At 41.8% G+C, this 16,707-nt stretch overlaps 1 protein-coding gene across 1 annotated transcript; it reads right to left on the bottom strand.

Annotated features, from left to right (window-relative positions):
• Positions 1–2,457: 2,457 nt before the first annotated feature.
• On the bottom strand, positions 2,458–10,908 carry LOC115775289 (asialoglycoprotein receptor 1-like). The gene is made up of 10 exons (XM_030722846.1): positions 10,876–10,908; positions 10,280–10,344; positions 10,092–10,199; positions 9,778–9,876; positions 9,373–9,471; positions 5,211–5,276; positions 5,042–5,131; positions 4,222–4,376; positions 3,746–3,855; positions 2,458–3,534 (listed from the first exon to the last, which is right to left on the bottom strand). Exons 2-10 carry the CDS (start codon positions 10,332–10,334, stop codon positions 3,378–3,380), a joined length of 939 nt encoding a protein of 312 aa, XP_030578706.1. The 5' UTR covers positions 10,335–10,344; positions 10,876–10,908; the 3' UTR covers positions 2,458–3,377.
• Between the last annotated feature and the right edge of the window lie 5,799 nt (positions 10,909–16,707).

Here is a 16,707-nt window from a genome sequence, read left to right as displayed (position 1 = left end):
ATCTGCACTGACTGCCAGTTTATTAGGTCCTCAGACATTTTGGTCCATAATGACAGCATCACACAGTTGCTGCAGATTTCTTGGCTGTGTATCAATGATGAGATTCTTCCGTTACACCACATCCTAAAGGTGCTCTGTTGGATTGAGATGTGGTGACTGTGGAGGCTATTTGGGGGGATGGAAGGACAGACGTCTGCTGCACAATAACTCAGGAGTCACTTGTTCTACTTTGTCACAATATTTGGAAGCTGCACACATGTGAGATGGGCTGTGAATCAGATGTTTGTTTTGTTCCTGAGTTAAAGGTCAAAGGTCTCTCTCTGTTGAAATGGATCATCGCTGATCTCCACCTGCTCGTTCTCCTTTTGTTTCCTCTGTTCTGTCTGTGTGGGACCTTCAGGGCTTCAGCAGATAAACACAGCCCTCCCTGAACCAGCTGACCCATCTGCATCTCCAACTTCTCTCCACCTCTCATCAGTCCATCATCCAGCTACCTGCCAGGCTCACCCTCAGCTCCTCTGATCATTTCTATGCCTGTCTGCTATCACACAGTGTGGCTGCAGACCTGACCTGCTCCAGAGCAGCTGATGGTCCACATTAGAGAGCAACAGGTCCAAAGTTCATCTGCTGCTCACATGAATCCTGTGATCAAAGCTTTATTTGATTGAAGCTTCTTCAAAGCACATTTGAACATGTTGAGCTCATCAATGAAAGTGCAGACTGAGAGTGGATCACATGATTTTGAAGGAGTGTCAAACATGTTCAGTATTGTCACACATGTCTAGATTGTCCCTGATATCATAGCTGCTCAAACACTGATGATCATATTTGAAGAATTATTACTGATGGCAGCAAAGTTTGAATCGAGCTCTCTGTCTGTGCTGATTTGTCGCCCTCTGGAGGTGCAAACACAAACTGCATGATGTCACTTTAATGAACACAGTTGACATGAAGTGTTTTGAAATGAGCGACACGTTGCAGCATCCAGTTTGTCCCAGTAAAACGAGCTCCTGCAGCAGTGGATAAACTGTGTGCTGCTCACAGTTAGCAGAGACACATCTGGAATCAACATCAGCCATTCAAAGCTCTTCTTCTTCTTTGCTCCTCCAAGTCTGCAGCTAATATCTCTGTGGTGATCACCTTGTTGCTGCACAAATACTATTTGATGTGTGTCAAACTGTGTTATCTTTGGCATTTTTCATGGATCCAACCAAAGAAATGGGAACAAATGATGTGTGTTTGTAACAGGCTGCTGGTAACAAAGTGTCTAAAGCTTCAAATGTTTTCAGTGCTCTGGTTTTTTATAGCTGGATCAGCATCACTTCTTCATTCAGCTGCTGACTCCTGAGGGAACATTTAGCATCTTTAGTGAGTTTAGTGGAAATGTGCCTCACAGCATGTCTTTTCTCTCCCCTCAGCCCAACCGGTTGCGGCGGATGACTGCCCCTCCCTGAGCCTGGTTCTGCTGGAGGTTTCTTCCAGTTAAAAGGGAGTTTTTCCTTCCCACTGTCACCAAGTGCTGCTCATAAGGGGTCGTTTTGACTGTTGGGTTTTCTCTGTATTATTGTAGGGTCTTTACCCACAATGCAAAGTGCCTTGAGGCGACTGTTTGTTGTGATTTGGCGCTATATAAATAAAATTGAATTGAATTGAATTATAAAACAAATAGCATCACTCCACCCAATCAAAAGCCTTTTCGGCATCCATCGAGATAATCACTTCCGGGGTATCAGCTGATGAAGGTGAGTATATTAAGCAACTGTCTAATATTATGAAAGGAGTGTCTGTTTTTAATTAAACCTGTCTGGTCAGGATTGATGATTTTTATCATCATTACCTCCAAAGGTTTTGCCAGCATTTTTGCCAAAACTTTGACATCTGTACAAAGAAAGGAAAATGGGCGGTAGTTTTTACAGACTCGTGGATCCTTATCTTTCTCTAAGATAAGGGAAATAGTAGCTTGTTGCATTGTGAGTGGGAGAACACCAAATTCATATGCCTCTTTAAATGTGTTAAGCAGAAGGGGAGATAGCTTGTTTAATAAAAACCTTATAGAATTCTGAAGGAAGACGGCCAGGTCCAGGACATTTTCCACTCTGCATTGATAGTACGGCATTCTTGACCTCAGCGAGCGTAAAGGGTTTGTCTATTTCAGAGACTGTTTTGGGGGCAATCATAGGGATAGTAAAATTATTAAAGAAACTTTCACAATGAGCCTCATCCAGTGAACACTCTGAGGTTTATAGAGCAGAGTAGAAGTCTCTGAACTGATTATTAATGGTTTGTGGACTAATGGAAATCCCACTGGACACGTTAATTTCAGGAATGTGCTGGGTTGAAGCTATCTGCCAAATCTGATGATCAAGGACTTTGCTAAGCTTGTCACCGAACTTGTAATAGTTACAATAGGTTTTCAATAATAAGGCCACAGCTGTGTAAGAGGCAAGAGTGTCAAATTCAGCCTTTTATTATCAACATATTTTTATCAGGTCTGGAGCAGGGGACTCTGCACATTTTGTTTGTAATTCGGATATTGCACTTGAAAGGACAAGACTTTTTTTGTGCGGTTGTTTTTCTAAGATATGCTGAGTAAGCTATTATCTCACCTCGTAGATATGCCTTACATGCCTCCCAAATCATTGCGGCAGAAATAACTGGAGCAGCATTATTGGAAACAAACTGATCTAAATGGTCATTAACAGTTTTGACAAAATCAGAATTATTAAGTAAAACTGAATTAAAACGCCATGGAGACCGTGAGATAGGTCTGCTCGGGAGAGAAAGAATCAGAATCACGGGCGAATGTCTGAGATGACTAGGGGATTATAGTAACATGACCTAACTGAGGAGAGCAGTTTGATACCCACAAGAAAGAAGTCAATTCTAGAAAAAGTAGAATGCACTGGAGAGAAAAAGGAACATTGTCTGGTATTACGGCTAAAGTAACACCAAACCTCTGACACTGCATATTGCTGCAGAAATGAATGTATAACTTTAGAAGCTTGGAGATTGAATATGGCACACATATTTAAAGCTACATGGACTACAGAACAATTCAAAATGTTTTTGAAGTATCGCTGGGTTCAGGAAAAGGATCATCACAGGCACTGTGAGTCAGGATGAAAACTGGGATTTAAAGTGTTGCTGGAGTTTGATGAGAGGGTTTAGAGGGATGCTTGTTTTCATTCCTGTCCTCTTTGTTGTTTTATTTGTTTTTGTTTTGTTTTTTGCATAGCTTAGTAGTACTGCAGGTAGGCTCCAAGAGGTCATGGACAAAAAATTCACAAATAATTTTTTCCTTTTTTTCTTTAATTAGTGCTTTAGTGGGAGAAGTTCTTCAAAATGTGATGTGGGCGGAGCCAGGACACCAAGTGTGTTCAGGCACTCGGGATGTCTTTCTGGCAGATGAAGCGCTCCTTGATGGAGCAGTGCTGGTCATTCAGGCGTCCATCATCGTGAAGGTGAGCGCAGTCTTCATTACCAGGGCCTAAACCATGATGGGCCCAGTTGTCGGTCTGCCCTGGTTTCCACCGTCTGAAGACACACACGCACACACACGCACAGATGTTTATGTGTAGGTCCTGTGCAGCACTGGCTGATGTGCAGTCTATTGTGGATACAAATTTTCAACTTAGGTTTAGGATATAAAACCAGCTTGGTTAGGTTTCGGTAATAAGAACAACTCCTGAGCAAGCATTTTGAAACTGTTTGATTTGCTTTGAAACCAGAGTGGACCGGAACAGACCTGGGGTCCACAGTGTACGGCGTCTGGTCCACCCACTCCCAGCTCCCAGTTCTCCAGTCAGACAAACCAACCCAGAAAAGCTCGGGCATGGTTCCATGGGTCACAAATTCCTGGACAGAAAGAGTCACACATGCATCACTGACGCTTATGATATTTTTAAACTTAGTCCGTAGGTTTCATTCTCTGGGAAGCATGAAAGTATATAAAGTAACGGGTGTAATGGTAAATGGAGTTTATGGTTCAGTAAATACTTTGATGATGGGGAATCCCAGGTATTTAACTGCCAGTGAGGTGGTCAATTTGGACTGCCATACCACCTCCAGGGTGGTCCTGAGAGGTTAAACACCTCAGATTCCCCTTCACTTTTTTCCAGCTGAAGAAGCTTCTCTGAAGAGAGGTAAAATATCTTCAACAACCTAAAAAAAAGTCCAGTAACCTTCAACTCAAGAACTTAAGACCACCATGACTTGTCTTACCCATTCCTTGTCGGTACGCAGAGTGACCAGGTGAGCTTGTTTTGTTTCACACCAGTCTCTTGAATCGTTCCAGGAGAGAGACACACGGCTGAAGTAGTAGCAACTAGTGGAAAAAGCAATCCAATTCGGAGGACAACAACCTCCTGCAGCTGAACCTGACCGACACAGACAGATACAGAGCTGTGAGCTTGTTAATGTGTTTGCTTATTGTGCAGGGAGACGCCTGAAATACTTTAATTAAAAAAGTAAGACATTTAATATATTAAAGAATCAGAAGATATAACACATGCGATGTGGGACTCAGAGTTCAGGAAGAGACAGGCCTGTGTGTGCTCTGTCTCTCTCCCCCTTCTGAGCCCACGTTCTTCTCTAACATAACATTTTTATACTGCCACTATCTACATGTAAACAGAGTCTGTGTGAGCTGGCCTTCATCACTGGTCTTGTTCAAGCTGGTTTTTCATGATTCAGATTCCTCTCATCAACGATAAAGCCAAAAAACACACCTTGTCCTCTGATGTTTTAATTAGTCATACAGAGCAACCTTTTCTAGGTTAGTAACAGAACATGGTGATGCTTTAATTGTACGTACTGTGGACAAACCTCCAGGAGACTAAGAAGTTCGTCAGGCACTTTCTAATGCTTAATGTATGTATTTATTTATTAAATTGTCTGTTTGCTTCAGCCGCTGCTTATTAATTAATTTCTTGGAGTTTACTTTTAAGCATTTGTCCATTTGTCATTTTATTCTGTGCGTAAAAAATAAAACCCCAACAAGCTTTAGATGTTTCCCTGTATGGTAAAATGAGAATGAACGTACTGTTGTTGATGAGGTCGAGGGAACATTTGATGGCAGCAACACTCCTGCTGAGAGAGTCAATGACTGATAACTTCTTCAGCATCTTCGACACTGAACATAGAAACACCAGTTGGTACGATGAGGTATGAAATCATCACCAGTATTAGAAACTACAGGGAGGCAAACAGACCTGAAGTCAGCTGGTCCTTGTTGTTCTCAACAGCAAACTGCAGCTGCTTAACTTCTTTAGCTGTTTCTGGAAACCAAAGGATTTAGCCTGTTAGTATTTTAGCAGTAGCATATTGGATACTAGGATGACACTTGAAATGATAAAATTTGGTTACTCTATCCACTTCTCCTCTCAGGGTCCCAGGTGGCTGGAGCCGATCCCAGCTGTTATTGGGCAAAAGGCAGCGGACACCCTGGACAGCCTCTCGTAGGGCTAATGCAAAGAGGCATACCACTATTCATACCTGTGGGTAATTTAGAATAATTAATTAACCTAACCCCTCTAACTGCATGTCTTTGGACTGTGGAAGGAAGCCAGAGTACCTGGAGAAAACACATAGTCCACATGAAAATCCTCAGCCAGATGGTGGATTTAAACCCAGGGCTTTCTTGCTGTGAGGCAGCAGTGCTAACCACTGCACTACTGAGCTTACTTCAAACTTGTGTTTGGCTATGTTGTTTCGTTGAGAAACACAACAGCAAACCTATAAACTGTGACTACTTGATTACAATATTGATGCATCACGAAGACATCTGAGCTCAGTGTGGATTTTCTTGAACAACTGTGAGTGTGTTAAACAAAGTCACAATAATTTGTTGACAAATGAACACTTATAATACCTATAAAACATCAACACATCCTACAAAATTGACATTCTTATTTAAAGGGCTGCTTTCATAGAAGTCAAGTGTATTTCAAAGTACTCTAAAAATAGCTATTTTAAAATGATGTTTAAAATGACCTTTAAAATTTTTAAATTCATCTTTGAAAATGAAAGATAAGCAAATACAGTGGGTACGTAAAGTATTCAGACCCCTTTAAATGTTTCACTCTTTATTTCATTGCAGCCATTGGTGGACAGCCATTTTCAGGTCTGTCCAGAGATGCTCAATTGGATTTAGGTCAGGGCTCTGGCTGGGCCAGTCAAGAATGGTCACAGAGTTGTTCTGAAGCCACTCCTTTGTTATTTTAGCTGTGTGCTTAGGGTCATTGTCTTGTTGGAAGGTGAACCTTCGGCCCAGTCTGAGGTCCTGAGCACTCTGGAAGAGGTTTTCTTCCAGGGTATCTCTGTACTTGGATACATTCATCTTTTCTTAAATTGCAACCAGTCATCCTGTCCCTGCAGCTGAAAAACAACCCCATAGCATGATGCTGCCACCACCGTGTTTCACTGTTGGGATTGTATTGGGCAGGTGATGAGCAGTGCCTGCTGTTCTCCACACATACTGCTTAGAATTAATGTGTTAGGGATTATTTTTTACTCAATTAATAAATGACAAATGTTTAAAAATAAACTCCAGTAAATTAATTAAACAGTGGAGCAACCAGATAATAAACAATTAAATAATACATTAGACAGAGAGCAACAGATATAAAGTGCTAGACTAACTTCTGTCTCAGGGCATCTTCATCTTATCTTGGAGGTTTGGCAAGTATGTCCAATTAAAACATCACCAACGTCACCGTGTTCTGTCATTAATCTGGACAAGATTGCTCTGTATTGATTAAATTGAAACATCAGGAGAGAAGATGTGCTTTATGACTCCACTGCTGATAAGAACAATCTGGGTCATGAAAAACCAGCTTGAACAAGACTGAGTGACGAAGCGCCCAGAATTTGTTTATGTTTAGATAAGTGGCAGTATAAAGATGTTATGGATAGTCAGGAACATGGGCTCAGAGGGAGAGCGAGTGCACAGACAGAGGCCTGTCTCATCCTCTGAGTTCCCACATGCATGTAATTTTTCTGATTCTTTAATATATTAAATGTCTTACTTATTTAAAGTGTTTCAGGTGTCTTCCTTGGCAAACAACCTGTTTACCTGTCAAACCCCAGAAGGTTCAATCTTTGTCTCATCAGACCAGAGAATCTTATTTCTCATAGTCTGGGAGTCCTTCATGTGCCCGACAGAAGCCTCTCCTCAGTGCAAGACATATGAAAAAATATGTCTTGCACTGAGGAGAGGCTTCCGTCGGGCCGTTCTGCCATAAAGCCCCGACTGGTGGAGGGCTGCAGTGATAGTTGACTTTGTGGAACTTTCTCCCATCTCCCTACTGCATCTCTGGAGCTCAGCCACAGTGATCTTTGGTTCTTTTTTACCTCTCTCACCAAGGCCCTTTGTCATGTCCTGGGCCATTGGCCCAGCGTTTTGTGTTGAGTTCATATTTCCTGAGTCTGTCTTCCCAGTATGTTTTGATCCTTGTTCCCTTTATCCCTGTCTTCCCCTGTATTTAAGGTCTGCGTCTCTGTCCTGCGTCTGTGTGCCAGTTCCCCATGTTAAGTCAACATGTACCTTGGTTTGTCACTTCCTGTTTATTTTGACAGTCTGGTTTCCCTGTGCTTTGTGTTCAGTTTTGCTTCCCCTGTGTTATTAGTTTCATTTGCCTCACCTGCTGTGCCCTGCTGTTTCCTCTTACCCTGATTACCCATCGTGTATTTAAGCCCTCAGTTTCCATGTGTTCTTTGTTGCGTCGTTGATGTTGTTGCGTCAGTGTTCCCGTGCTGTGTGCGTGTCCCTGCGCCCTGGTTTTGTATTAGTTCTGGCTCCTGTCCAGCTCCAGTTTAACTGAGTTTTGGTTTCTCCCATTTTTCACAATAAATCCATCGTCTCATTCTCACCTTTGTCCGAGTTTGCATCCTGGGGTCCTATCCGGCCTGCCACACACACCCAAGCCATGACACCCTTCTCACACGATTGCTCAGTTTGGCTGGACGGCCAGGTCTAGAAAGAGTTCTGGTCGTCCCAAGCTTCTTCCATTGAAGGATTATGGAGGCCACTGTGCTCTTAGGAACCTTGAGTGCTGCAGAAATGCTTTTGTAACCTTGGCCAGACCTGTGCCTTGCCACAATTCTGCCTCTGAGCTCCTTGGACAGTTCCTTCGACCTCATGATTGTCATTTGCTCTGACCTGCACTGTGAGCTGTGAGGTCTTATATATAGACAGGTGTGTGCCTTTCCTAATCAAGTCCAATCAGTTTAATTAAACACAGCTGGACTCTAATGAAGGAGTAGAACCATCTCAAGGAGGATCAAAAGAAATGGACAGCATGTGAGTTAAATATGAGTGTCACATATTTAACTCACACATTATGACCATGTGATATTTCACTTTTTCTTTTTTAATAAAATTGCAAAAATTTCTACATTTCTGTTTTTTTCTGTCAGGATGGGGTGCTGAGTGTACATTAATGAGAAATAAAATGAACCTTTTTGATTTTAGCAAATGGCTGCAATGAAACAAAGAGTGAAAATTTTAAAGGGGTCTGAATACTTTCTGTATCACTGTAGATACACAGCCCCCCCCCCCCCACACACACACACACACACGCACATGTGACAAACTTGAAAGGGTCTGGAGAAGTCGTGGAGAATGTTATACTGTCTGTAATATTGTTCATCATGAACAGTGTGATGGTGGGTCAATGATGGTCTGGGGAGGCATACCCATGCAAGGACAAACAAACCTCTACAGGCTAGGCAACGACACCCTGACTGCCATCAGGTATCAGAATGAAATCCTTGGACCGATGGAGAACAGGAGACTCAAACTGCACCTTTTTGGTTCTAGTTATTGAAAGTGGATTCTCATTGTTTACTCCTTCAACACAACCAGGTTTACAAGTCTGTCAGTCCCTAAAAAAAACTGGCCCTGCTCAGTTTTAATGAGGCTACACCCTCTGTTTCATCTTCCTCTTATAGGAGGTTTGGAAATGACTCAGAAAAGGAAATGAAATCAGAATTAAAGTCAAACAGGATGAGCATGGCAACATGAGCAACCATGTCACCCTTGATAGATCACAGTTCAAACATCGACCTGTGCATGCTATGACCCCCCCCCCCCCCCCCCCCCACACACACACACACACACACACACACACACACACACACTAAAGAAAATAAATAACACCATAAATTTTTTGATTAAACAGAACCAGAACTGAAACAACAAACTTTTGCCTTGACTTTTAGGTCAAAACAGCTGTTCTATTGGACTGACTAAAATGTGTACAATCTACCATATTTGGTATTTTAGTATGTGTGAAGGAATTTGCTAAAATGTGCTCTGCTTGTATCTATGTTTAAATCCAAAAAGATGCATAGGTGAACTAATAGGTCTATTACCTTGAGCGTGCTCCAGTGAGGTGTCTAGTGATTTGATGACATCACTCAGGTTGGAAACTCTCTGCTCCACAGATAATAGATGATTTGATGTTTTCATATCTATACAAACAGACAGAAAGTAAAACTTTTTAAACAGTGATCACACAGTTTACACCATTCACTCTGACACTATCAAATTCTGTCTTTAGTAATTTCCCATGAAACAGTAGTTCCCATATTTACCATAAAAGAGTGTGTGTGTGGGCTCTGTGATCCAAATAAACACTGACAGCTGTGAAATCTTAACTTTGTAATCCCAGAAAGTTGATTCTGTTCATCTAGACAGAACATTTACAGTGGAAAACCATTTTGTTACTCACCAAAGAGACAAAATCAACTTTCTGTGATAACTAACAGGTGTATTACCTTGACCTTGTTGCACTGAGGTATACAGTGACTGGATGATGTCACTCTGGTTAGAAAGTCTCTGCTCCACCGACCACAGGTGATTTGACAGCATTATACCTGCACAAACAGACACCAGAAGCCACACATGCATTTAACAAAGTGTTTAGCACTTTAGCTTTATGTGCAGTCTGTTTGTTTGTTTGTTTTTCCTGCAAGTTCTATAAACTGAAAAATGTAAACATTATTCTGGAATATCAAATCTGGAAAATATCTGATGTTGATTGTGACTCTGATAGGACTTTGAATAAACAAGAATGCATGTGCATACTTACTGGTAGTTCCCAGGACTACGATCAGAATCAGCATGATCACGCCTGTCAGAGCAGGAAACAGCCAGTGTCTGAACTTAGAGACAGCTGAGCGGGGTATGGGTGGACTCTCTGACAGACAAACAGAATTTAATAAATCAGAAGGATGTTGTTAAAACAAAGACACTGCCAACTCAGACACAAAGAGATACCTTTGATCCAAAGGGCACTGCCATCCTGGTCCTTCACATAATGGCACTCTTCCATTGTCGTCTCACTGGATAATAAAAGCATGATGATGCTGAGTGAATGTCAACCAACTTCCATATTTTGCTGATAACATCAGCAAAATATTCAGTCTTAATAATCATGATGAAAGGAAAATATGGTTTGAAAAATCTAAAGTATCAAAAAATAGAAAATGTCCCCAATCCTAAATACTTTGAGGGTCTGTAAAGTTAGCTGTTATACAAATATAAATATGTTAAAATACATCATCTATATCATAATTTATATGATATGCATTTATTAAAACTGAGTCTATGATACTGATGCTCACAGTTGGTTATAGAACAAAAAAAAACAGATTTAGATTACGACACTTGGAGTGGTTCTAAAATTGCTTTGGTTTCACTTTAAGTTGTTTTTTTTTCAGCCCTGAAAATTTTACGTGGAAAAAATGGGAAAAAAAATGCTGGAATAAAACTAAAAAACACCAAATTTAAACCCTCCTCTGTGTACTTCGAAGCCAGATAAAAATTCATATTATGAAAATAAAATTTGCTCATTATAATAAAGAGGTTCTCACCTCTTCTCTGCGTCTGGAGAATGAGTCAAACAGAAGAATCTGCCGTCTGTTTTATGTCTGAATATTCAAATTTATATGTTCTTTGTCCCACCCACGAAGTGTCAAAATGTTCAGACAAGTGAATCTGGCTCCACCCCACTGTGAACATCAGCTTTCTGCTGCACATGATGATTCCTGTGAATCAATAGAAAAAATGTTTTTCCAGAGAGGGAACCAACGCCTAGTTATTACTTCCCTAATTCACCCAAAACCCAACCTTTGACTCAAAATGAGCATCATTAGTCGCCTAAGTCAAAGAGCTCAACCTAACGCTGACCTTCAGGAGTATCATTCAGGACAAAGTAATTCTAATCAGGGGTTGGCTTCTTTTTTTTAAATTTTATTTACTTTAAACAAAATAATAGACATAAACAGACAAGTTGCATACAGTACAGACAAAGACAAATCAAAAAAGAGTCCTTGTATTTGAAATTAAATGTGCGCATGCATAACTTTATGTTTCCGGTACACCTCAGAGACAGATAACCATTCACACTCACAGTCACACCTATGGGCAGTTTAGAGTTAACCTAACCCCAGTAAGTGCATGTCTTTGGACTGTGGGAAGAAACTCACGCAGACATGGGGAGAACAGGCAAACTCCACACAGAAAGGCCCGGGCCAAGGTGGAATCAAACCTAGACCTCCTAGCTGTGAGGCAGCACTGCTAACCATGACATCACCATGCTGCTGAAAATTAAATCAACAATGGTATTTAAAAATTGAATAATGTACTTACTAATTAATAAACATATTTCATGACATAATTGGACAAATTCTTATATAGCTCTTCTCTGCTCTAACTGAGCACTCAAAGCGCTTATACAACATGTTTGCATTCACCCATTCACAAAGCACTGCCATCTGTAACTTACTGTCTGCCACCAACCTTCTAATTGGGAGGTCACCTGCTCTACCTTCTGAGCCACAGCCACCCCAAATGTAGACATAGACATTCATGCTCTTACTCACGCAACCACAACACAACAAAATTGTTGAGTTGTGTAGTCATGCTTTGTTTTTTGGTTTTTTCCTAATAAATTGATTTTTAATTTTACAGGGGTTAGATTAATTGGTCACTCTAAATTGTCCCGAGGTGTGTGTGTGTGTGTGTGGGGAAATTTTGGAAAATTTGTTAAATAAGAAAAACTGAAATATCAAATGGTCATAAGTATTCAGACCCTTTGCTGTGACACTCATATTTAACTCACATGCTGTCCATTTCTTCTGATCCTCCTTGAGATGGTTCTACTTCTTCATTGGAGTCCAGCTGTGTTTAATTAAACTGATTGGACTTGATTAGGAAAGGCACACACCTGTCTATATAAGACCTCACAGCTCACAGTGCATGTCAGAGCAAATGACAATCATGAGGTCGAAGGAACTGCCCAAGGAGCTCAGAGACAGAATTGTGGCACAGATCTGGCCAAGGTTACAAAAGAGTTTGTGCAGCACTCGAGGTTCCTAAGAGCACAGTGGCCTCCATAATCCTTAAACGGAAGAAGCTTCGAACGACCAGAACTCTTCCTAGACCTGGCCGTCCAGCCAAACTGAGCAATCGTGGGAGAAAAGTCTTGGTGAGAGAGGTAAAGAAGAACCCAAAGATCACTGTGGCTGAGCTCCAGAGATGCAGTAGGGAGATGGGAGAAAGTTCCACAAAGTCAACTATCACTGCAGCCCTCCACCAGTCGGGGCTTTATGGCAGAGTGGTCCGATGGAAGCCTCTCCTCAGTGCAAGACATATGAAAGCCCGCATAGAGTTGCCAAAAAAACACATGAAGGACTCCCAAACTATGAGAAATAAGATTCTCTGGTCTGATGAGACGAAGATTGAACTTTATGGTGTTAATTCTAAGCAGTATGGGTGGAGAAAACCAGGCACTGCCTCATCACCTGCCCAATACAATCCCAACAGTGAAACATGGTGGTGCAGCATCATGCTATGGGGGTGTTTTTCAGCTGCAGGGACAGGACAACTGGTTGCAATTGAAGGAAAGATGAATGTGGCCAAGTACAGAGATATCCTGGAAGAAAACCTCTTCCAGAGTGCTCAGGACCTCAGATTGGGCTGAAGGTTCACCTTCCAACAAGACAATGACCCTAAGCACACAGCTAAAATAACAAAGGAGTGGCTTTGGAACAACTCTGTGACCGTTCCTAACTGGCCCAGCCAGAGCCCTGACCTAAATCCAATTGAGCATCTCTGGAGAGACCTGAAAATGACTGTCCACCAACGTTCACCATCCAGCGTGAGGAACTGGAGAGGATCTGCAAGGAAGAATGGCAGAGGATCCCCAAATCCAGGTGTGGAAAACTTGTTGCATCATTCCCAAGAAGACTCATGGCTGTACAAGCTCAAAAGGGTGCTTTTACTTAATACTGAGCAAAGGGTCTGTATACTTATGACCATGTGATATTTCAGTTTTTCTTTTTTAATATATTTGCAAAAATTTCTACAGTTCTGTTTTTTCTCTGTCAAGATGGGGTGCTGAGTGTACATTAATGAGAAATAAAATGAACTTTTTTTGATTTTTAGCAAATTGCTGCAATGAAACAAAGAGTGAAAAATTTAAAGGGATCTGAATATTTTCCGTATCCACTGTATGAACCGATACCCGGGATCCCTCTGATTTAAATTATATGAGAAATGGTGGTCTTAATTGGAGGAGAAAGCAAAATTTTAAAAAAGGAACTTAAAGGGCCAAATTGTTTTGTACTTTTGACACCAATTCACAGGCCGGAAGTGGCCCATGGGCAGGGAGGTTGAGACCCCTGCTATGGAGAATCCATAGAACTCATCATGGAAGAGCAAATATGTTTAGCACAGCAGTGCATTCGGATCACTGTGTGTGCGTGGGTGGGGGGGTGGGGGGGGGGGGGGGGGGGGGGGGGGTTTGAACTGTGATCTATCAAGGGTGACATGGTTGCTCATGTTGCCATGCTCATCCTGTTTGACTTTAATTCTGATTTCATTTCCTTTTCTGAGTCATTTCCAAACCTCCTATAAGAGGAAGATGAAACAGAGGGTGTAGCCTCATTAAAACTGAGCAGGGCCAGTTTTTTTTAGGGACTGACAGACTTGTAAACCTGGTTGTGTTGAAGGAGTAAACAATGAGAATCCACTTTCAATAACTAGAACCAAAAAGGTGCAGTTTGAGTCTCCTGTTCTCCATCGGTCCAAGGATTTCATTCTGATACCTGATGGCAGTCAGGGTGTCGTTGCCTAGCCTGTAGAGGTTTGTTTGTCCTTGCATGGGTATGCCTCCCCAGACCATCATTGACCCACCATCACACTGTTCATGATGAACAATATTACAGACAGTATAACATTCTCCACGACTTCTCCAGACCCTTTCAAGTTTGTCACATGTGCTCAGGGTGAACCTGCTCTCATCTGTGAAAAGCACAGGTGCTAGTGGTGGAGCTGCCAATTCTGATACTATATGGCAAATGCCAATCAGGCTCCATGGTGCGAGGCAGTGAGTACAAGGTCCACTAGAGGATGTCTGGCCCTCAGGCCACTGTCATGAAGTCTGTTTTTGATTGTTTGGTCAGAGACATTCACACCACTGGCTGCTGGAGGTCATTTTGTAGCTCTGGCAGTGCTCATCCTGTTCCTCCTTGCACAAAGTAGTAAATACCATCCTGCTGCTGGGCTAAGGATCTTCTACTGCCCTGTTCACTCTCCTAGGGTGACTGCCTGTCTCCTGGAATCTCCTCCATGTCAAGATGCAAACGCCGAAGTTCAACCAACCAAGCATAGATAAAATAGTGCAAATTCACAGTCTTTATCACACAAGAGGCATGGATCCTAAAACACTGACTGAGTAGCACTGGGAACCTCTACGTGGGAGAGTGCTGCAACAAAGGGAACACTGGAGATGGGTGGGTTTCAGGAGAAAGAACCTGAGCCTCAGACTGTGGTTCACAGGGAGAGAAGAGATGGGAGTTAGATCTGGAAAAGGCAGCTGGGTGAAATAACAGTTCAAGTGTGGTTGGAATGAATGTTCTGTTTTGTGAAAAGGTAGGTTGGTCAAGGCCCACTAACATCACTAACAGGTACGTATCTGCTCATACATGCATCTACTTTTTGTGTTGGCACTCTGGATTATTGAAGCTGGAATATTTGAGTAACTTTTGAATTTGTTGTTTAGGTTTAATCTGCAGGAAAAAAAACAAGATTGTCAAACTTTATTTTGCAGCAAAGTCACAAAAACTTTAAGCTTTTCCTTAGATTTGGGTGTTTCTTTTAAACATGCAGTTCTTATGTGACCAGGTTCAGGCTCATTTAGATTAAATTACCGATCAGATGACTCAGCACAGAATGACAAAAACTTTCTTCTAGATAACCAAAAGGAAGTGCTGACTGTAGATAATCCACCCATTTTAGCAGGAAGCTGCCAGCTGACTCAGAAGTGTGAACTCACAGTAAACTCTGAACTCTCCAGAGTTAGTTTAAGCTCATTTTCAGTTAAAACTCAGAGTCTGAGCCTCAGGGTCTCAAAGTCCTGTGAACCTAAATGCACAGAGCATTGGTTACAGATGAGGAGCAGAGGTCAGAGGTCACACAAAGGCAGTACAGGACAGGAATGTTGTTTTAAATTCTTCTTTTGGATGTTAAGTGAAATTTAAACACCCGTGAACATTTCTTCCTCATGTGAGATAAATATCTTTGTGCAGTTTCTGTGATTTTCTTCCCTTTCCTTTCTCCTTTAAGAAGCTTTAAGATGACACCCAAAATAATATTTGCATCAAACTGCTCCCCCCGGGGTTAAAAAAAGCCAATTTTAATGACCTTATCATGCATGTTTTCCTTCCTCTCATTTTGGGCTTACAAAATTACAAGAAAAGGGAGGAAATGAAACTTATGGCATGACGGACGTGGTTGGGTTGCAAACCTTTCCCCCCTAAATAGACCTGGACAAGATATGAAACAAACAATAACAGACTGAGGTAATATTAACATTAACACACCTTATATTTTGCTTCATTAGTTTATGCTGCCGCATAGCTGGAATATTACAGAGAGAGAGAGAGGGAGGCCTGGGCCGAGGTGGAATTGAACCCAGATCTTATTCTAACTGTGAGGTGTGGTGGTTAGCACTGCTGCCTCACAGTTTGAATAACATCTAGAAGGCCTGGGTTTGATTCCACCTTGGCCCAGGCCTCTCTTTCTCTGTGTGAAGTTTGCATGCAGACACAGGAAGTTTGTATCTCCCCGTGTCTTCATGGGTTTCCTCCCATAGTCCACCTGCTGTGGCTAAGTTAATTGGCCACTCTAAATTGCCCATAGGTGTGAGTGTGGATGGTTGTCTGTGTCTCCCACAATCCAAAAACATGCAGTTAGTGGGGTTAGTTTAATTGATGATATTAAATTGCCTGTGGATGTGAGTGTGAATGGTTGTCTCTCTGTGTTGGCCCTGCGACAGGCTGGCGACCTGTACAGGTGTACTCTGCCTCTCACCCTATGTCAGCTGGGATAGGCTCCAGCACCCCCTGGACCCTGAACAGGAAAAACAGAAGAGAATGGATGGATGGATGGATAGTACATGACCACGCTGAAGTATTCTTTGGGCTGTTTGTGCTTTTGGCTCTGAAATTCAAATGATAGGACTGTGTATAACTGCGCATGTGACAAATAAACACTATCTTATCTTACATAGACAAAATAAAGACAGGGGAATAAATAAATAAGAATGGTCCACAGACTCCATCTGTTGTATTGTTTTTGAAAATTAAAAAACAATGGCCAATAAGTGCACGGACCTAAGGGCATCAGAGTGTTTTCTTAAA

This window comes from Archocentrus centrarchus, unplaced genomic scaffold, assembly GCF_007364275.1.
Source record: "Archocentrus centrarchus isolate MPI-CPG fArcCen1 unplaced genomic scaffold, fArcCen1 scaffold_101_ctg1, whole genome shotgun sequence".
Taxonomy (NCBI): Eukaryota; Metazoa; Chordata; class Actinopteri; order Cichliformes; family Cichlidae; genus Archocentrus; species Archocentrus centrarchus.
The sequence above is the reverse complement of the archived record's forward strand: the minus strand, read 5'-3'. Positions and strand labels throughout refer to the sequence as shown.